The sequence below is a fragment of the Bufo bufo genome, chromosome 10 (assembly GCF_905171765.1).
Source record: "Bufo bufo chromosome 10, aBufBuf1.1, whole genome shotgun sequence".
Classification (NCBI taxonomy): domain Eukaryota; kingdom Metazoa; phylum Chordata; class Amphibia; order Anura; family Bufonidae; genus Bufo; species Bufo bufo.
In genome coordinates, this window is record NC_053398.1 from 43702095 (window position 1) to 43727027 (window position 24933).

At 42.1% G+C, this 24933-nt stretch overlaps 1 protein-coding gene across 1 annotated transcript; it reads left to right on the plus strand.

Moving 5' to 3' along the window:
* The first annotated feature begins 170 nt into the window (after window positions 1-170).
* On the plus strand, window positions 171-21473 carry LOC120980027 (uncharacterized threonine-rich GPI-anchored glycoprotein PJ4664.02-like). The gene is made up of 4 exons (XM_040408893.1): window positions 171-195; window positions 434-1261; window positions 4958-21328; window positions 21379-21473. Exons 1-4 carry the CDS (start codon window positions 171-173, stop codon window positions 21471-21473), a joined length of 17319 nt encoding a protein of 5772 aa, XP_040264827.1.
* The last annotated feature ends 3460 nt before the right edge of the window (window positions 21474-24933 follow it).

Here is a 24933-nt window from a genome sequence, read left to right on the forward strand (position 1 = left end):
TTTGTTGCCCTCAACATAATCATTGTGATGCAACAATTTATCTGTACGACATACAATAGGTAAGTATACTAAATTTCCAAAACAAATGATTTTGTGATCATACCCCTGCACTTACAGTATCATTTGCAGTTTGGTCACAGAATCTAAAGCTCTGACTCCATTGTGCAAAAATGGATTATACAACTGATACTAGAGGTAAGAACATCTGATGTGAATTCATCTACAAATACTACATATACAGACATATACAAAATAAAGGAGATATATACCTGACATTCTATAACAAAACAAAAACTCTACCAGGTAAGTAAACTGAAGGCATCCAAATCAAAACCCCACAGAACATTTGCTGATATCCTTCTAAGGTTGTTTTAGGACATAAAAACACAACTGTCAAGTTTCCACATTTCAACAAGATTTTCTTTTCTTTTAGCAACACCAGAAAAATCAACAAAAACACAACAAACATCTTCAACCTCTACATCTACTTCCTCAACAACAAGTTCAACTACCACCTCTCACTCACCATCAACAATACATGTAACTCCTACAACAACTTCAACTACTATTACTTACATACCAAGAACAACACCTACACCTTCAATACCCCCAACAACTTCAACTACCACTACTCACTCACCTTCTTCATCTCCTACACCGATCACTAAACCTCCTAGCACTACAAGTACAGCCACCACCCACATAACCTCCACACCCTCAACTACTGTAACTTATATACCAGGAACATCACCTACTATACCTCCGACACCCCCTACACCTCCAACATCCCCTACACCTTCAACACCCCCAACAACTTTAACTACCACTACTCACTTACCTTCTTCATCTCCTACACCGATCACTAAACCTCCTAGCACTACAAGTACAGCCACCACCCACATACCCTCCACACCCTCAACTACCGTTACTTATATACCAGGAACATCACCTACTATACCTCCGACACCCCCTACACCTCCGACATCCCCTACACCTTCAACACCCCCAACAACTTTAACTACCACTACTCACTCACCTTCTTCATCTCCTACACCTACCACTAAAACTCCTAGCACTACAAGTACAACCACCACCTACATCCCCCCTACAACATCAACTACCATTACTCACTCACCACCAATACCTGTAACCCCTACTACCATTACTACACATTCAACTTCTACATCTACACTTGTTCATATTAAAACACCATCATCAACTACACTGGTTTCTGAAGCTCAGAAACACACATCTACAACAGGTGAGTTTTTCAGTGTGTGTATTTTTTCTGTTCGGTTTAAACCAGACAATTGAGTAAATTATAATTCCTTATGCAGTAAAATATAGTTCCTTTTAAGTTGTTTTGTACCAAAGGGACTTTAGGTTTTTCACAACGTATTTGAATAAAGCATTAAGTAGTTTTACCAGTTTTTTTGTGATTAGTGGGTGTCTGGCCCAAGTCTTCCTAACAGATTATAATGATGGGACTCACTGTAGCACTGAACCCCTTTCAATAAAGTTACCCGAAAAGCAAGGCTTAGTTGAAATGGGATTTGCTGGAATACCAGACATAGTCACTTAAACATGGAGAGCGCTGCATCAACAAATACAAACACTGATGCTTTTTTCTGCTATTACTGGTAAATTACCAACATTTTGAATACATTTAAAGAGGCTCTGTCATCTGCATTACGCATATTGCCTGGTAGGGCTGATGACACTGACAAAAGCCATACCTTTCTTTCTCATGTCGGCGGTCCGATGTTGAAGAAAAATAAACTTTTAAAAATATGCAAATGAGGTATTTGAGCACTCAGAAGCGGGCTTATGCCGTCCGAGCACTGCTTCAGCGACGCCCCGTTCCTTCCTAATGCTGGCCTTCTCCACTTAATCACGCCCCCATGCCTTTTGACCGGCGGGTCTAGCGCTGAGAACCAGCGCCTGCGCACACGTCGCCACTTTTGGGTTCAGTGAGGTGATGGCACGTGCACACTAGACATATTCACAAGCCGAGAAGGAAGGAAAATATTGTGTGCGCACGCACCGTTATGGAGGCGAGTGCGCAGGCACTGGATCTCAGCGCTAGACCGACGGGTCTAGCGCTGTCAATCAAAAGGCATGGGGGTGTGATTAAGTGGAGAAGGCCAGCATTAGTAAGGAACGGGGGCGTCACTGAAGCAGTGCTTGGACGGCATAAGCCCACCTCCGAGTGCTGAAATACCTAATTTGCATATTTGTAAAAGCTTATTTTTCTTCAACACCAGACCGCCGACATGAAAAAGAAAGGTATGGCATTTGTCAGCATCATAAGCCTTTGTGACAAGACACAAGATTATTTTTTTTTAACCATCTAACCTGTAGATATTGTAAATTGGAACGGTTTTGTCTGCAATTATCCTGCAACCTTTTTTTTTAGATAAATCCATGTGTCACTGCAAAAGCATTATAAAGGATAATGTTTGAATATGCCAATCAAATAAACTATTTATAAATGTGGGCAAAACTCATCAAGTAAATGTATAAATGAGAAAATAGCCCTGCGTTCAATGGGTTGGTCACTTTGGGGAAAATTGAGCTGAAAGTGCGGAAAACATATATGCATCTTATTTACTAACTTTGTAGCGGTCTGTGGTCAGGATTAGAGTTCAGTTACTAGAACTGTTCTGAGTTGAATAGGAATGGATCAGAAACTGGTCAAAGTCAATAGCGCAAAAGAGATTAGACAAGAGTGGTCAGTAGTCAGCCAGAGTCAGGTACACAGATATCAGCAATAGACATGTAAGCCAGAGCTCTGAATACAGGTATCAGCAATAGAGAGATTAGACTAGTATAGTCAGTAGTCAACCAGAGCTTGTTGGAAAGGTATCTGCAATAAAGGGATTAAAGAAGCATGGTTGGTAGTCAGTCAGGGTTTGGTGGACACGTATCTGAAGTAGTGGGATTAGACAAGTATGGTCCGAATTCAGCCAGGGCTTGGTGGAAAGGTATCTGCAATAGTGGAATTAGACAAGCATGGTCGGTAGTCAGTCAGGGCTTGGTGGAAAGTTATCTGCAGTAGTGGGATTGGACAAGCATGGTCGGTAGTCAGTCAGGGCTTGGTGGAAAGTTATCTGCAGTAGTGGGATTGGACAAGCATGGTCGTAGTCAGTCAGGGCTTGGTGGGCAGGTGCCTGCAGTAGTGGGGTTAGACAAGCATGGTTGGTAGTCAGCCAGGGCTGGGTGGACAGGTATCAGAAATAGAGGGACTAGACTAGTATAGTCAGTAGTCAGCCAGAGCTTGTTGGAAAGGTATCTGCTATAGTGGGATTAGACAAGCATGGTCAGAATTCATCAAGGGCTTGATGGAAAGGAATCTGCAATAGTGGGATTGGACAAGCATCATTGCTAGTTAGCCAGGGCTTGGTGGAAAGGAATCTGCAATAGTGGGATTAGACAAGCATGGTCGGTAGTCAGTCAGAGCTTGGTGGAAGTGTATCTGCAGTAGTGGGATTACACAAACATGGTCGGTAGTCAGCCAGGGCTGGGTAACAGGTATCTGCAGTAGTGGATTTGGACAAGTATGTTTGTTAGTCAGACAGAGCTCTGTATACAGATATAAACAACAGTTAGAGGAGACATGTGTAGTCAGTAGTCAGCCACAGCTTGAGGTACAGCTATTGTCAATAGAAGGATTAGATTAAAGTACTCAGTAGTCAGCCAGAGTTCTGTATACAGGTAGTGTATTAGCAATGTAGAAAATTTTAAGATATTGGCATAGTGAAAACCTATCCAAAGTTCACTCCACGTAATAGCATCAATTGTTATAGAGGATGGAAGCAGAGTAGTAACGAGCTCTAGCTACTTCGAAGCACCACCCAGGGACAACTGAACCAGGCATTTTGAGCAATAAACCCAACTTACAAAAAATATTCATCATCCTTTTCCTTCCTTTAAGAACACAAATTCTGTGGGATTCTGCTCTAAGGTTCAATTAAAATTTACCTAAAAATGTTCCCATTCGTAGGATAGCCCATAGGTGTAACTTATGCCATCAGTAGAGCACTGAGTACAAAGGCTTAATTTTCATGTTATGTACAGTATGTTCCTCATCTCTCAGATTTATTTGCTGCCTCTGTACATGGCTAGTAATTGCCCATGATCAGAGATAATCAGAGCAGAAAGGTCAGCCATGGAAAAGAGAAAAACTGGTTATTTTTCTGTGTCACATAAGCATATTGATAAAAAACCAATGTGTAATTAGTTACTTTAACAAAGGATATTTAATACCAGTTTCTATTAGCGTCCTTGAGGCATGTAAAGCATTTTGTATTTTGGGGTAAAACTGGGAATTTTTTGCATAATGATATTTCAAATTTGTTTGTTTCATTTTCTCACCATTGGGGATTGGATTACCAGAAAACATATGATCTCTGAGTTCATCTCTGTATGCGATGTTCTTGTATACAAATCCCCAAAAACAGACTTAACATTCTTATAAGAAGACATAGATCATGTATTTTCTGTGTATTCTCAGTGTATTTTAGAGAATATTCTTTATTGTCATCAAAGGCAGAACAGGTTTCTATGATAACTACCCTAACCAATCCAGTATTTTATAAATCAAGATTCAATGACAGTAGTGAGTCTAAGCATCGAACCCCCACTGACTGCATACTGAAGACCTATCCAAAAGATAGATCATCAGTATTGAAGACTCGGTCAACGCCTTTAAGAAGGTTCAGGAAAAGTTGAGATCACAATTGTAATGATGCATTGAACATAAAAACACCATTATCCACCATAAACTGACAAAAACTTATGTCAGTTCTTGGTACTTGCTGCAAACCATTTGATCTTGCAGGGAAGAATAAGTGACATGCTTCTCCTTAACTAGAAAATTCTGGCAAATAAACCTACTGAAACAATATATCATTAAGCCAATTGTCACTTAATTTTTTCTTATTATTATAATTTACAGCACCAACAACTACAACAGCCACAATTACGCCAACTACGACAATTACAATACCAGTTATTGGCTCTACTAGCACAGTTACGACCCACACCCCCTCTACATCCTACACAACAAAAAGCACTACTCACTCAACACCACCAATACCTGTAACTCCTACCATTACTACACATTCAACTTCTACATCTCCTACACCTACAACAAAAACTCCAAGCACTACTAGCACAGTTACCACCCACACCCCCTCTACATCCTCCACAACAAAAAGCACTACTCACTCAACACCACCAATACTTGTAACTCCTACTACCATTACTACACATTCAACTTCTACATCTCCTACACCTACTACCAAAACTCCAAGTACTACTAGCACAGTTACCACCCACACCACCTCTACATCCTTCACAACAAAGAGCACGACTCACTCAACACCACCAATACCTGTAACTCCTACCATTACTACACATTCAACTTCTACATCTCCTACACCTACAACCAAAACTCCAAGCACTACTAGCACAGTTACCACCCACGCCCCCTCTACATCCTCCACAACAAAAAGCACTACTCACTCAACACCACCAATACCTTTAACTCCTACAATTACTACACATTCAACTTCTACATCTCCTAAACCAACAAAAATAATTTCTAGCACAATTACAATTACCACCCACACCCCCTCTACATCCACCACAACAAAAAGCACTACTCACTCAACACCACCAATACCTGTGACTCCTACTACCATTACTACACATTCAACTTCTACATTTCTTACACCTACAACGAAAAGTCCAAGCACTTCTAGCACAGTTACCACCCACACCCCCTCTACATCCTCCTCAACAAAAAGCACAACTCACTCAACACCACCAATACCTGTAACTCCTACCATTACTACACATTCAACTTCTACATCTTCTACACCTACAACAAAAACTCCAAGCACTACTAGCACATTTACCACCCACACCCCCTCTACATCCTCCACAACAAAAAGCACAACTCACTCAACACCAACAATACCTGTAACTCCTACTACCATTACTACACATTCAACTTCTACATTTCCTACACCTACAATGAAAAGTCCAATCACTACTAGCACAGTTACCACCCACACCCCCTCTACATCCTCCTCAACAAAAAGCACTACTCAGTCAACACCACCAATACCTATAACCCCTACTACCATTAATACACATTCAACTTCTACATCTCCTACACCTACAACAAAAACTTCAAGCACTACTAGCACAGTTACCACCCACACCCCCTCTACATCCTACACAACAAAAAGCACTACTCATTCAACAGCAACAATACCTGCATCTCCTACTACCATCACTACTCATTCAACTTCTACATCTCCTACACCTACACCGAAAACTCCTAGCACTACTAGCACAGTTACCACCCACACCCCCTCTACATCCTCCACAACAAAAAGCACTACTCATTCAACATCAACAATACCTTCAACTCCTACTACTATAACTACACATTCAACTTCTACATCTCCTACACCTACAACAAAAGCTGCAAGCACTACTAGCACAGTTACAACCCACACTCCCTCTACATCCTCCACAACAAAAAGCACTACTCACTTAACGACAACAATACCTGTAACTCCTACTACCATTACTACACAATCAACTTCTACATCTCCTATACCTACAACGAAAACTCCAAGCACTACTAGCACATTTACCACGCACACACCCTCTACATCCTCCACAACAAAAAGCACTACTCACTCAACACCACCAATACATGTAACTCCTACTACCATTACTACACATTCAACTTCTACATCTCCTACACCTACAACCAAAACTCCAAGCACTACTAGCACAGTAACCACCGACATCCCCTCTACATCCTACACAACAAAAAGCACTACTCAATCAACACCAACAATACCTGTAACCCCTACTACCATTACTACACATTCAACTTCTACATCTCCTACACCTACAACCAAAACTTCAAGCACTACTAGCCCAGTTACCACCCACACATCCTCTACATCCTCCACAACAAAAAGCACAACTCACTCAACAACAACAATACCTGTAACTCCTACTACCCTTACTACACATTCAACTTCTACATCTGCTACACCTACAACGAAAACTCCAAGCACTACTAGCACAGTTACCACCCACACCCCCTCTACATCCTCCACAACAAAGAGCACTACTCACTCAACACCACCAATTCCTTTAACTCCTACTACCATTACTACACATTCAACTTCTACATCTCCTACACCTACAACTAAAACTCCGAGCACTACTAGCACAGTTACCACCCACACCCCCTCTACATCCTCCACAACAAAGAGCACTACTCACTCAACACCAACAATACCTGTAACTCCTACCATAACTACACATTCAACTTCTACATCTCCTACACCTACAACAAAAGCTCCAAGCACTACTAGCACAGTTACCACCCAGACCCCCTCTACATCCTCCACAACAAAAAGCACTACTCACTCAACACCAACAATACCTGTAACTCCTACCATAACTACACATTCAACTTCTACATCTCCTACACCTACAACAAAAGCTCCAAGCACTACTAGCACAGTTACCACCCACACCCCCTCTACATCCTCCACAACAAAAAGCACTACTCATTCAGCATCAACAATACCTGCAACTCCTACTACCATTAATACACATTCAACTTCTACATCTCCTACACCTACAACTAAAACTTCTAGCACTACTAGCACAGTTACCACCCACACCCCCTCAACATCCTCCACAACAAAAAGCACTACTCATTCAACATCAACAATACCTGCAACTCCTACTACTATAACTACACATTCAACTTCTACATCTCCTACACCTACAACAAAAACTCCAAGCACTACTAGCACAGTAACCACCCACATCCCCTCTACATCCATCACAACAAAAAGCACTACTCACTCAACACCAACAATACCTGTAACTCCTACTACTTTCACTACTCATTCAACTTCTACATCTCCTACACCTACAACCAAAACTCCAAGCACTACTAGCACAGTTACCACCCACACCCCCTCTACATCCTCCACAACAAAAAGCACTACTCATTCAACATCAACAATACCTGCAACTCCTACTACCATTACTACACATTCAACTTCTACATCTCCTACACCAACAACCAAAATTCCAAGCACTACTAGCACAGTTACCACCCACACCCCCTCTACATCCATCACAACAAAAAGCACTACTCACTCAACACCAACAATACCTGTAACTCCTACCATTACTACACATTCAACTTCTACATCTCCTACACCTACAACCAAAACTCCAAGCACTACTAGCACAGTTACCACGCACACCCCCTCTACATCCTCCACAACAAAAAGCACTACTCATTCAACATCAACAATACCTGCAACTCCTACTACCATTACTACACATTCAACTTCTACATCTCCTACACCAACAACCAAAATTCCAAGCACTACTAGCACAGTTACCACCCACACCCCCTCTACATCCATCACAACAAAAAGCACTACACACTCAACACCAACAATACCTGTAACTCCTATCATTACTACTCATTCAACGTCTACATCTCCTACACCTACAACCAAAACTCCAAGCACTACTAGCACAGTTACCACCCACACCCCCTCTACATCCTCCACAACAAAAAGCACTACTCATTCAACATCAACAATACCTGCAACTCCTACTACCATTACTACACTTTCAACTTCTACATCTCCTACACCAACAACCAAAATTCCAAGCACTACTAGACCAGTTACCACCCACACCCCCTCTACATCCATCACAACAAAAAGCACTACACACTCAACACCAACAATACCTGTAACTCCTACCATTACTACTCATTCAAAGTCTACATCTCCTACACCTACAACCAAAACTCCAAGCACTACTAGCACAGTTACCACCCACACCCCCTCTACATCCTCCACAACAAAAAGCACTACTCATTCAACATCAACAATACTTGCAACTCCTACTACTATAACTACACATTCAACTTCTACATCTCCTACACCTACAACAAAAACTCAAAGCACTACTAGCACAGTTACCACCCACACCACCTCTACATCCTTTACAACAAAAAGCACTACTCACTTAACACCACCAATACCTTTAACTCCTACCATTACTACACATTCAACTTCTACATCTCCTACACCTACAACCAAAACTCCAAGCACTACTAGCACAGTTACCACCCACACCCCCTCTACATCCTCCACAACAATAAGCACTACTCATTCAACATCAACAATACCTGCAACTCCTACTACCATTACTACACATTCAACTTCTACATCTCCTAAACCTACAACCAAAACTCCAAGCACTACTAGCACAGTTACCACCCACACCCCCTCTACATCCTCCACAACAAAAAGCACTACTCATTCAACATCAACAATACCTGCAACTCCTACTACCATTACTACACATTCAACTTCTACATCTGCTACACCAACAACCAAAATTCCAAGCACTACTAGCACAGTTACCACCCACACCCCCTCTACATCCTCCACAACAAAAAGCACTACTCATTCAACATCAACAATACCTGCAACTCCTACTACTATAACTACACATTCAACTTCTACATCTCCTACACCTACAACCAAAACTCCAAGCACTACTAGCACAGTTACCACCCACACCCCCTCTACATCCTCCACAACAATAAGCACTACTCATTCAACATCAACAATACCTGCAACTCCTACTACCATTACTACACATTCAACTTCTACATCTCCTACACCTACAACCAAAACTCCAAGCACTACTAGAACAGTTACCACCCACACCCCCTCTACATCCTCCACAACAAAAAGCACTACTCACTTAACGACAACAATACCTGTAACTCCTACTACCATTACTACACAATCAACTTCTACATCTCCTACACCTACAACTAAAACTCCAAGCACTACTAGCACAGTTACCACCCACACCCCCTCAACATCCTCCACAACAAAAAGCACTACTTATTCAACATCAACAATACCTGCAACTCCTACTACTATAACTTCACATTCAACTTCTACATCTCCTACACCTACAACAAAAACTCCAAGCACTACTAGCACAGTTACCACCCACACCCCCTCTACATCCATCACAACAAAAAGCACTACTCACTCAACACCAACAATACCTGTAACTCCTACTACTTTCACTACTCATTCAACTTCTACATCTCCTACACCTACAACCAAAACTCCAAGCACTACTAGCACAGTTACCACCCACACCCCCTCTACATCCTCCACAACAAAAAGCACTACTCATTCAACATCAACAATACCTGCAACTCCTACTACCATTACTACACATTCAACTTCTACATCTCCTACACCAACAACCAAAATTCCAAGCACTACTAGCACAGTTACCACCCACACCCCCTCTACATCCATCACAACAAAAAGGAGTACACACTCAACACCAACAATACCTGTAACTCCTACCATTACTACTCATTCAACGTCTACATCTCCTACACCTACAACCAAAACTCCAAGCACTACTAGCACAGTTACCACCCACACCCCCTCTACATCCTCCACAACAAAAAGCACTACTCATTCAACATCAACAATACCTGCAACTCCTACTACCATTACTACACATTCAACTTCTACATCTCCTACACCTACAACCAAAACTCCAAGCACTACTAGCACAGTTACCACCCACACCCCCTCTACATCCTACACAACAAAAAGCACTACTTATTCAACATCAACAATACCTGCAACTCCTACTACTATAACTACACATTCAACTTCTACATCTCCTACACCTACAACAAAAACTCAAAGCACTACTAGAACAGTTACCACCCACACCACCTCTACATCCTTTACAACAAAAAGCACTACTCACTCAACACCACCAATACCTTTAACTCCTACCATTACTACACATTCAACTTTTACATCTCCTACACCTACAACCAAAACTCCAAGCACTACTAGCACAGTTACCACCCACACCCCCTCTACATCCTCCACAACAATAAGCACTACTCATTCAACATCAACAATACCTGCAACTCCTACTACCATTACTACACATTCAACTTCTACATCTCCTAAACCTACAACCAAAACTCCAAGCACTACTAGCACAGTTACCACCCACACCCCCTCTACATCCTCCACAACAAAAAGCACTACTCATTCAACATCAACAATACCTGCAACTCCTACTACCATTACTACACATTCAACTTCTACATCTCCTACACCAACAACCAAAATTCCAAGCACTACTAGCACAGTTACCACCGACACCCCCTCTACATCCATCACAACAAAAAGCACTACACACTCAACACCAACAATACCTGTAACTCCTACCATTACTACTCATTCAACGTCTACATCTCCTACACCTACAACCAAAACTCCAAGCACTACTAGCACAGTTACTACCCACACCCCCTCTACATCCTCCACAACAAAAAGCACTACTCACTTAACGACAACAATACCTGTAACTTCTACTACCATTACTACACATTCAACTTCTACATCTCCTACACCTACAACTAAAACTCCAAGCACTACTAGCACAGTTACCACCCACACCCCCTCAACATCCTCCACAACAAAAAGCACTACTCATTCAACATCAACAATACCTGCAACTCCTACTACTATAACTACACATTCAACTTCTACATCTCCTACACCTACAACCAAAACTCCAAGCACTACTAGCACAGTTACCACCCACACCCCCTCTACATCCATCACAACAAAAAGCACTACTCACTCAACACCAACAATACCTGTAACTCCTACTACTTTCACTACTCATTCAACTTCTACATCTCCTACACCTACAACCAAAACTCCAAGCACTACTAGCACAGTTACCACCCACACCCCCTCTACATCCTCCACAACAAAAAGCACTACTCATTCAACATCAACAATACCTGCAACTCCTACTACCATTACTACACATTCAACTTCTACATCTCCTACACCTAAAACCAAAACTCCAAGCACTACTAGCACAGTTACCACCCACACCCCCTCTACATCCTCCACAACAATAAGCACTACTCATTCAACATCAACAATACCTGCAACTCCTACTACCATTACTATACATTCAACTTCTACATCTCCTACACCTACAACCAAAACTCCAAGCACTACTAGCACAGTTACCACCCACACCCCCTCTACATCCTCCACAACAAAAAGCACTACTCATTCAACATCAACAATACCTGCAACTCCTACTACCATTACTACACATTCAACTTCTACATCTCCTACACCAACAACTAAAATTCCAAGCACTACTAGCACAGTTACCACCCACACCCCCTCTACATCCATCACAACAAAAAGCACTACACACTCAACACCAACAATACCTGTAACTCCTACCATTACTACTCATTCAACGTCTACATCTCCTACACCTACAACCAAAACTCCAAGCACTACTAGCACAGTTACCACCCACACCCCCTCTACATCCTCCACAACAAAAAGCACTACTCACTTAACGACAACAATACCTGTAACTTCTACTACCATTACTACACATTCAACTTCTACATCTCCTACACCTACAACTAAAACTCCAAGCACTACTAGCACAGTTACCACCCACACCCCCTCAACATCCTCCACAACAAAAAGCACTACTCATTCAACATCAACAATACCTGCAACTCCTACTACTATAACTACACATTCAACTTCTACATCTCCTACACCTACAACAAAAACTCCAAGCACTACTAGCACAGTTACCACCCACACCCCCTCTACATCCATCACAACAAAAAGCACTACTCACTCAACACCAACAATACCTGTAACTCCTACTACTTTCACTACTCATTCAACTTCTACATCTCCTACACCTACAACCAAAACTCCAAGCACTACTAGCACAGTTACCACCCACACCCCCTCTACATCCATCACAACAAAAAGCACTACTCACTCAACACCAACAATACCTGTAACTCCTACTACTTTCACTACTCATTTAACTTCTACATCTCCTACACCTACAACCAAAACTCCAAGCACTACTAGCACATTTACCACGCACACACCCTCTACATCCTCCACAACAAAAAGCACTACTCATTCAACATCAACAATACCTGAAACTCCTACTACCATTACTACACATTCAACTTCTACATCTCCTACACCTACAACCAAAACTCCAAGCACTACTAGCACAGTTACCACCCACACCCCCTCTACATCCTCCACAACAAAAAGCACTACTCATTCAACATCAACAATACCTGCAACTTCTACTACCATTACTACACATTCAACTTCTACATCTCCTACACCAACAACCAAAATTCCAAGCACTACTAGCACAGTTACCACCCACACCCCCTCTACATCCTCCACAACAAAAAGCACTACTCATTCAACATCAACAATACCTGCAACTCCTACTACCATTACTACACATTCAACTTCTACATCTCCTACACCAACAACTAAAATTCCAAGCACTACTAGCACAGTTACCACCCACACCCCCTCTACATCCATCACAACAAAAAGCACTACACACTCAACACCAACAATACCTGTAACTCTTACCATTACTACTCATTCAACGTCTACATCTCCTACACCTACAACCAAAACTCCAAGCACTACTAGCACAGTTACCACCCACACCCCCTCTACATCCTCCACAACAAAAAGCACTACTCACTTAACGACAACAATACCTGTAACTTCTACTACCATTACTACACATTCAACTTCTACATCTCCTACACCTACAACTAAAACTCCAAGCACTACTAGCACAGTTACCACCCACACCCCCTCAACATCCTCCACAACAAAAAGCACTACTCATTCAACATCAACAATACCTGCAACTCCTACTACTATAACTACACATTCAACTTCTACATCTCCTACACCTACAACAAAAACTCCAAGCACTACTAGCACAGTTACCACCCACACCCCCTCTACATCCATCACAACAAAAAGCACTACTCACTCAACACCAACAATACCTGTAACTCCTACTACTTTCACTACTCATTCAACTTCTACATCTCCTACACCTACAACCAAAACTCCAAGCACTACTAGCACAGTTACCACCCACACCCCCTCTACATCCTCCACAACAAAAAGCACTACTCATTCAACATCAACAATACCTGCAACTCCTACTACCATTACTACACATTCAACTTCTACATCTCCTACTCCAACAACCAAAATTCCAAGCACTACTAGCACAGTTACCACCCACACCCCCTCTACATCCATCACAACAAAAAGCACTACACACTCAACACCAACAATACCTGTAACTCCTACCATTACTACTCATTCAACGTCTACATCTCCTACACCTACAACCAAAACTCCAAGCACTACTAGCACAGTTACCACCCACACCCCCTCTACATCCTCCACAACAAAAAGCACTACTCATTCAACATCAACAATACCTGCAACTCCTACTACCATTACTACACATTCAACGTCTACATCTCCTACACCTAAAACCAAAACTCCAAGCACTACTAGCACAGTTACCACCCACACCCCCTCTACATCCTCCACAACAATAAGCACTACTCATTCAACATCCACAATACCTGCAACTCCTACTACCATTACTACACATTCAACTTCTACATCTCCTACACCTACAACCAAAACTCCAAGCACTACTAGCACAGTTACCACCCACACCCCCTCTACATCCTCCACAACAAAAAGCACTACTCATTCAACATCCACAATACCTGCAACTCCTACTACCATTACTACACATTCAACTTCTACATCTCCTACACCAACAACCAAAATTCCAAGCACTACTAGCACAGTTACCACCCACACCCCCTCTACATCCCTCACAACAAAAAGCACTACACACTCAACACCAACAATACCTGTAACTCCTACCATTAGTACTCATTTAACGTCTACATCTCCTACACCTACAACCAAAACTCCAAGCACTACTAGCACAGTTACCACCCACACCCCCTCTACATCCTCCACAACAAAAAGCACTACTCACTTAACGACAACAATACCTGTAACTTCTACTACCATTACTACACATTCAACTTCTACATCTCCTACACCTACAACTAAAACTCCAAGCACTACGAGCACAGTTACCACCCACACCCCCTCAACATCCTCCACAACAAAAAGCACTACTCATTCAACATCAACAATACCTGCAACTCCTACTACTATAACTACACATTCAACTTCTACATCTCCTACACCTACAACAAAAACTCCAAGCACTACTAGCACAGTTACCACCCACACCCCCTCTACATCCATCACAACAAAAAGCACTACTCACTCAACACCAACAATACCTTTAACTCCTACTACTTTCACTACTCATTCAACTTCTACATCTCCTACACCTACAACCAAAACTCCAAGCACTACTAGCACAGTTACCACCCACACCCCCTCTACATCCTCCACAACAAAAAGCACTACTCATTCAACATCAACAATACCTGCAACTCTTACTACCATTACTACACATTCAACTTCTACATCTCCTACACCTACAACCAAAACTCCAAGCACTACTAGCACAGTTACCACCCACACCCCCTCTACATCCTCCACAACAATAAGCACTACTCATTTAACATCAACAATACCTGCAACTCCTACTACCATTACTACACATTCAACTTCTACATCTCCTACACCTACAACCAAAACTCCAAGCACTACTAGCACAGTTACCACCCACACCCCCTCTACATCCTCCACAACAAAAAGCACTACTCATTCAACATCAACAATACCTGCAACTCCTACTACCATTACTACACATTCAACTTCTACATCTACTACACCAACAACCAAAATTCCAAGCACTACTAGCACAGTTACCACCCACACCCCCTCTACATCCATCACAACAAAAAGCACTACACACTCAACACCAACAATACCTGTAACTCCTACCATTACTACTTATTCAACGTCTACATCTCCTACACCTACAACCAAAACTCCAAGCACTACTAGCACAGTTACCACCCACACCCCCTCTACATCCTCCACAACAAAAAGCACTACTCACTTAACGACAACAATACCTGTAACTCCTACTACCATTACTACACATTCAACTTCTACATCTCCTACACCTACAACTAAAACTCCAAGCACTACTAGCACAGTTACCACCCACACCCCCTCAACATCCTCCACAACAAAAAGCACTACTCATTCAACATCAACTATACCTGCAACTCCTACTACTATAACTACACATTCAACTTCTACATCTCCCACACCTACAACAAAAACTCCAAGCACTACTAGCACAGTTACCACCCACACCCCCTCTACATCCATCACAACAAAAAGCACTACTCACTCAACACCAACAATACCTGTAACTCCTACTACTTTCACTACTCATTCAACTTCTACATCTCCTACACCTACAACCAAAACTCCAAGCACTACTAGCACAGTTATTACCCACACCCCCTCTACATCCTCCACAACAAAAAGCACTACTCATTCAACATCAACAATACCTGCAACTCCTACTACCATTACTACACATTCAACTTCTACATCTCCTACACCTACAACCAAAACTCCAAGCACTACTAGCACAGTTACCACCCACACCCCCTCTACATCCTCCACAACAAAAAGCACTACTCATTCAACATCAACAATACCTGCAACTCCTACTACCATTACTACACATTCAACTTCTACATCTCTCACACCTACAACCAAAACTCCAAGCACTACTAGTACAGTTACCACCCACACCCCCTCTACATCCTCCACAACAAAAAGCACTACTCATTCAACATCAACAATACCTGAAACTCCTACTACCATTACTACACATTCAACTTCTACATCTCCTACTCCAACAACCAAAATTCCAAGCACTACTAGCACAGTTACCACCCACACCCCCTCTACATCCATCACAACAAAAAGCACTACACACTCAACACCAACAATACCTGTAACTCCTACCATTACTACTCATTCAACGTCTACATCTCCTACACCTACAACCAAAACTCCAAGCACTACTAGCACAGTTACCACCCACACCCCCTCTACATCCTCCACAACAAAAAGCACTACTCACTTAACGACAACAATACCTGTAACTTCTACTACCATTACTACACATTCAACTTCTACATCTCCTACACCTACAACTAAAACTCCAAGCACTACTAGCACAGTTACCACCCACACCTTCTCAACATCCTCCACAACAAAAAGCACTACTCATTCAACATCAACAATACCTGCAACTCCTACTACTATAACTACACATTCAACTTCTACATCTCCTACAACTACAACAAAAACTCCAAGCACTACTAGCACAGTTACCACCCACACCCCCTCTACATCCATCACAACAAAAAGCACTACTCACTCAACACCAACAATACCTGTAACTCCTACTACTTTCACTACTCATTCAACTTCTACATCTCCTACACCTACAACCAAAACTCCAAGCACTACCAGCACAGTTACCACCCACACCCCCTCTACATCCTCCACAACAAAAAGCACTACTCATTCAACATCAACAATACCTGCAACTCCTACTACCATTACTACACATTCAACTTCTACATCTCCTACACCTACAACCAAAACTCCAAGCACTACTAGCACAGTTACCACCCACACCCCCTCTACATCCTCCACAACAATAAGCACTACTCATTCAACATCAACAATACCTGCAACTCCTACTACCATTACTACACATTCAACTTCTACATCTCCTACACCTACAACCAAAACTCCAAGCACTACTAGCACAGTTACCACCCACACCCCCTCTACATCCTCCACAACAAAAAGCACTACTCATTTAACATCAACAATACCTGCAACTCCTACTACCATTACTACACATTCAACTTCTACATCTACTACACCAACAACCAAAATTCCAAGCACTACTAGCACAGTTACCACCCACACCCCCTCTACATCCATCACAACAAAAAGCACTACACACTCAACACCAACAATACCTGTAACTCCTACCATTACTACTCATTCAACGTCTACATCTCCTACACCTACAACCAAAACTCCAAGCACTACTAGCACAGTTACCACCCACACCCCCTCTACATCCTCCACAACAAAAAGCACTACTCACTTAACGACAACAATACCTGTAACTCCTACTACCATTACTACACATTCAACTTCTACATCTCCTACACCTACAACTAAAACTCCAAGCACTACTAGCACAGTTACCACCCACACCCCCTCAACATCCTCCACAAGAAAAAGCACTACTCATTCAACATCAACAATACCTGCAACTCCTACTACTATAACTACACATTTAACTTCTACATCTCCTACACCTACAACAAAAACTCCAAGCACTACTAGCACAGTTACCTCCCACACCCCCTCTACATCCTTTACAACAAAAAGCACTACTCACTCAACACCAACAATACCTGTAACTCCTACTACTTTCACTACTCATTCAACTTCTACATCTCCTACACCTACAACTAAAACTCCAAGCACTACTAGCACAGTTACCACCCACACCCCCTCTACATCCTCCACAACAAAAAGAACTACTCATTCAACATCAACAATACCTGCAACTCCTACTACCATTACTACACATTCAACTTCTACATCTCCTACACCTACAACCAAAACTCCAAGCACTACTAGCACAGTTACTACCCACACCCCCTCTACATCCTCCACAACAAAAAGCACTACTCTTTCAACATCAACAATACCTGCAACTCCTACTACTATAACTACACATTCAACTTCTACATCTCCTACACCTACAACAAAAACTCAAAGCACTACTAGCACAGTTACCACCCACACCACCTCTACATCCTTTACAACAAAAAGCACTACTCACTCAACACCACCAATACCTTTAACTCCTACCATTACTACACATTCAACTTCTACATCTCCTACACCTACAACCAAAACTCCAAGCACTACTAGCACAGTTACCACCCACACCCCCTCTTCATCCTCCACAACAAAAAGCACTACTCATTCAACATCAACAATACCTGCAACTCCTACTACCATTACTACACATTCAACTTCTACATCTCCTACACCAACAACCAAAATTCCAAGCACTACTAGCACAGTTACCACCCACACCCCCTCTACATCCATCACAACAAAAAGCACTACTCACTCAACACCAACAATACCTGTAACTCCTACTACCTTCACTACTCATTCAACTTCTTCATCTCCTACACCTACACCGAAAACTCCTAGCACTACTAGCACAGTTACCACCCACTCCCCCTCTACATCCTTCACAACAAAGAGCACTACTCACTCAACACCACCAATACCTTTAACTCCTACCATTACTACACCTTCAACTTCTACATCTCCTACACCTACAACCAAAACTCCAAGCACTACTAGCACAGTTACCACCCACACCCCCTCTACATCCTCCACAACAAAAAGCACTACTCACTTAACGACAACAATACCTGTAACTCCTACTACCATTACTACACATTCAACTTCTACATCTCCTACACCTACAACTAAAACTCCAAGCACTACTAGCACAGTTTCAACCCACACCCCCTCTACATCCTCCACAACAAAAAGCACTACTCATTCAACATCAACAATACCTGCAACTCCTACTACCATTACTACACATTCAACTTCTACATCTCCTACACCTACAACCAAAACTCCAAGCACTACTAGCACAGTTACCACCCACACCACCTCAACATCCTCCACAACAAAAAGCACTACTCATTCAACATCAACAATACCTGCAACTCCTACTACCATTACTACACATTCAACTTCTACATCTCCTACACCTACAACCAAAACTCCAAGCACTACTAGCACAGTTACCACCCACACCACCTCAACATCCTCCACAACAAAAAGCACTACTCATTCAACATCAACAATACCTGCAACTCCTACTACTATAACTACACATTCAACTTCGACATCTCCTACACCTACAACCAAAACTCCAAGCACTACTAGCACAGTTACCACCCACACCCCCTCTACATCCTCCACAACAATAAGCACTACTCATTCAACATCAACAATACCTGCAACTCCTACTACCATTACTACACATTCAACTTCTACATCTCCTAAACCTACAACCAAAACTCCAAGCACTACTAGCACAGTTACCACCCACACCCCCTCTACATCCTCCACAACAAAAAGCACTACTCATTCAACATCAACAATACCTGCAACTCCTACTACCATTACTACACATTCAACTTCTACATCTCCTACACCTACAACTAAAACTCCAAGCACTACTAGCACAGTTACCACCCACACCCCCTCTACATCCTCCACAACAAAAAGCACTACTCATTTTACATCAACAATACCTGCAACTCCTACTACCATTACTACACATTCAACTTCTACTTCTCCTACACCTACAACCAAAACTCCAAGCACTACTAGCACAGTTACCACCCACACCCCCTCTACATCCTCCACAACAAAAAGCACTACTCACCTAACGACAACAATACCTGTAACTCCTACTACCATTACTACACATTCAACTTCTACATCTCCTACACCTACAACTAAAACTCCAAGCACTACTAGCACAGTTACCACCCACACCCCCTCTACATCCTCCACAACAAAAAGCACTACTCATTTTACATCAACAATACCTGCAACTCCTACTACCATTACTACACATTCAACTTCTACTTCTCCTACACCTACAACCAAAACTCCAAGCACTACTAGCACAGTTACCACCCACACCTTCTCTACATCCTTCACAACAAAGAGCACTACTCACTCAACACCACCAATACCTGTAACACCTACCATTACTACACATTCAACTTCTACATCTCCTACACCTACAACCCAAACTCCAAGCACTACTAGCACAGTTACCACCCACCCCCCCTCTACAACCTACACAACAAAAAGCACTACTCATTCAACTTTAACAATACCTGCAACTCCTACTACCATTACTACACATTTAACTTCTTCATCTCCTACACCTTTAACCAAAACTCCTAGCACTACTAGCACAGTTACCACCCAGACCCCCTCTACATCCCAAACAACTTTATCTACCACTATGCACTCACCATCATCACCCACACCTTTATCCAGTACAACTATTCATATTAAAACACCATTATCATCAGCTAGTTCGGTTTCTCCATCCCAGCAACACTCATCAACAACTGTTCATTTAGGTGAGTTGCTGTTTATATCTTTTTGCTTTTATTTTTGCTCAATTATTTAGCAGATTATATGTCCTATTATACGTATACAGTACTTAATTTGCTTGGATATGTGTGGTCAGATGTAATTCGGTACACATTGCTCCCAAATGATTAGGAAGATTACCCAAATTAATCAGAGGTAATCATTTTTGCACTTGTCGGGAGTCCCGTAAACCACAAAAAAATCTGTGCCAGCTAGGGAGCCAGAGTAGATTCCTCGTCTAAGGTGCACTCGTTGTTACATCAGTTTGGCCACAGAGAACCAACAGTTACATTGGTGTACATTTTTTGGTGTTAAAGATGATACAAAGCCTGTGTAGCAGTGTACAGAGACTATATAGCTCTATGATAATGGGGCATTACAGGTTTTGATCCAGTGTGATGCAATGCTTCAATCACTGTGATTGGGATTCGGTAAAGGCGAAAAATCGAAATGTTGTTTTTTGCACAGATAAAAACTACTGATGGGAACAATGACCACAGGAAGTATTGGGAACTAACCATTCATTCCCTATCACGGCTTACTCATTACCAGAGGTGAAAGCTGCATTTACATGTGGCATTCACCTCTGCTGTCTGGAGACAAACAATTGCTGGAGCGATTGCTTATCCCCATACACATTCATTTTGTGCAGCAGATTGCTGTTTACCCAGCATGGTCTGGTGCCCAGAAACAATGCTTTTGGTGTCCACAACAGCAATGCTTTCACCCGATGAATTGAGTGTTTGCTCTTTCATCAGGTGATCGGCAGCACCTTAGCAGGTATCAGGAAGGAGCGTTCTTAGATCAGGGTTTGATCAGGGTTTTTCATCAGTGACTGTGAGTCAAAACCAGGTGCAGCTAAAAACACAGAACATGTGCAAATCTTTCTATTATACCTGTGCAGACTTCACTCCCTCAGCAAGACTGAAACTGCCTTTGATTTTAATGTCTCCGAGTTGATGTTGTCTTTCAGTAAGTGCAGGGATTCTGTAAATGACAAACAATTGCCAGGTAAGGCCTCTTTCACACGTTTTTGGTCAGTGTTTGGTTAGTGATTTCCATCAGTGATTGTGAACCAAAGGGTTCACTCAACCGACCATATGGTCGCCGTTCCTGTGCTGCGGACCGCAAACAGGTACTGGCTGTGTGAACTCCATGCTGTGGTACAGACAAATTGACTTCAATGGGTCAGCGTAAAATACGGCAAAAGATAGCAAATGTCCTATCTTTTGCGGTGCAAAGGAACGGATCTGAAAACCCACAGAAGGGCTTCCAAGTGTTTCCATGGGCTTCTGATCAGTTCCGCCGCTCGGCAAAATATAGGACATGTCCTATTTTTTGCCGTATTTTGTAGATCGCAGATCTGTTCAAGTCAATTCACACGGCTGATGCTCATGAATTGCTGTTTGCAGTCCACAATACGGGCACGACAGGAATGAGCCCAACACCCAATGAATGAACCCAACACCAGGAATGGAATCTTGACAGAGATAAAGTATAATGGAAAAATTTGCACTTGTTCTGTGTTTTAGACTCGCAAATGGTTTTGGTTCACAATCACTGATGGAAATCAATGACTAACCACTGACTGTGCAAAGAAAGGCATACAAAATGAGACTTGAAAATAAAACACAATTCACATTTTTCAGTTCTTTTTTTACTGCGGTTGTATGACGCACTATGGTCTTGTCCATGCTGTTATTGTTATCAGAACAGGAATGGGTCAAAAGTAAGTGATATCCAGCAAACTTTACTGCATCTCCTATATATTATTCTACAAAACACTGCCAAGCACAAACTCCCAAGGTTATACCACCTGCTGCAGCTCGTAAGGTCATACAGTACTCAACAGCATCGAGGTCGTGTTGCATCCACATCACGATTGCGCCGCGTGGTCGCACTGTCACAACAGGGTGGTGCAATGAAAACATACGGTAGCTTCACCCTTTGGCCTTTCGTACATAAACTGTTCACCCAAGGTGGCTTAATCCTCTAGTTCTCCAGTGCATTGCGTTGGCCTAAATGTGCATATGTGTACCGTGTGCCATCACTACAACCCGGCCGAGAACAAAGACCTCATGTTAATTTTTTTTATATGTACATTTTTAGAGAATTTATGCATGAAGCAAACATAAAATCATATATATGAAGATTCAGTAAGAGTAGTTTTCATCAGGAAGATAATTTTTTCCCAAGTAAAAAATCTTTGCAAATGAAAGGAGAATTCAACAGTTGGAAAATAGAATTATATGCATAAAATTGTAATAACTCCAAGTTAACTACATAGCCGTAAAGCTGTATGAAAATCAGAAAAGGCGCTATGTTGCATCAATGCATCGACCTGTTTAGTGACAATTTTGCATAAATTCCCCCTTGCTTAGCTTTATACGCAGCTTCTGAGTACATACAGGTACATACATTTTTTAGGGAAGGTTCAAGAGAAGATACTTAGGATCGGCAAAGAATATATCTGTGTCCTATGAATACACGACCCTTGTAAAATGTCGGTAGAGAACATATGATCTGTGTGTTCACTGTATGCAATGCAATCAGTGATAACAGGGATAAAAAAACAAAAACACACAGATCATGTCTTTTCAGTGCATCTGCGGCAGAATATGCCATCAATGTTGTCAAAGGTTTCTGTAGTAACTGCCTGAAATCAGAAGTAAATCCTCTACTTGGTAACACAGGATTCAATACAAGCAGTAAGATTAGCGGTTTTTACTGTCAAGGAATGTTTCAGTGGCGTCACAGAACAGAGTTGGGTTGTCAGAGTGACAGCCCAATCTACAACTACTGGCAAGCTGACAACAAAGGGGCGTGAATTCATGGAAAGAAGCAAAATTGCAAATTTAGGAAATGAGCCCGACTGCTCGAGTATCTCTTGTTTAAAATTGCTATTTTCCAGTCTTCATGCTTACTTTTTATTTGCAGAGGCTGATTTCACACATTCAGTGATCAGTGATTGTGGTGCCAAACTGGATGTGGGTCAGAAACACAGAACACCATTATACCTTATCTCCAAGTAGGATCCACTTCTGGTTTAGGCTCATAATCACTGATCAAACACTGACTGTGTGAAAGTGGCCTTAGACAAGATTAAAAGGGTTGCCAGAGTTATGTAAAAACTTGGGCAACCCCTGTAAACTGCCTAAAATAACAAATACATGGATACTCACCTGTTTTCTCCACTGTTTCGAGTGCTACACCTGCGTTTCTGCTGCTGCTGACATCATCTTTTTGGCTGCGGTGGTGACGATCCCTTGACAGGTCACCGCTGCAGCCAAAAGCTGGTCTCAGCAGTGCACAGGACATCTCTGCTAAGGGCAGTGATTGGCTGCAGCAGTGACCTGTGGGAAGAGAATGTCACCACTGCAGCCATAAAAACAAAGCAGCGTTGAGATCCGGAGCACAGTGCAGGAAGAAGCAGAGGAGAAAACAGGTAAGTATACATTCATTTGTTATTTAAGGCAATTTACAGGGGTTGCCCAAGCTTTTATATAACTCTTTAATACAGGAGAGACAGATATTTTGTAAAGAGGCATTTAGATGAAAAGCATGATTGTGTGCATGAGGCCTTAGAAACAAC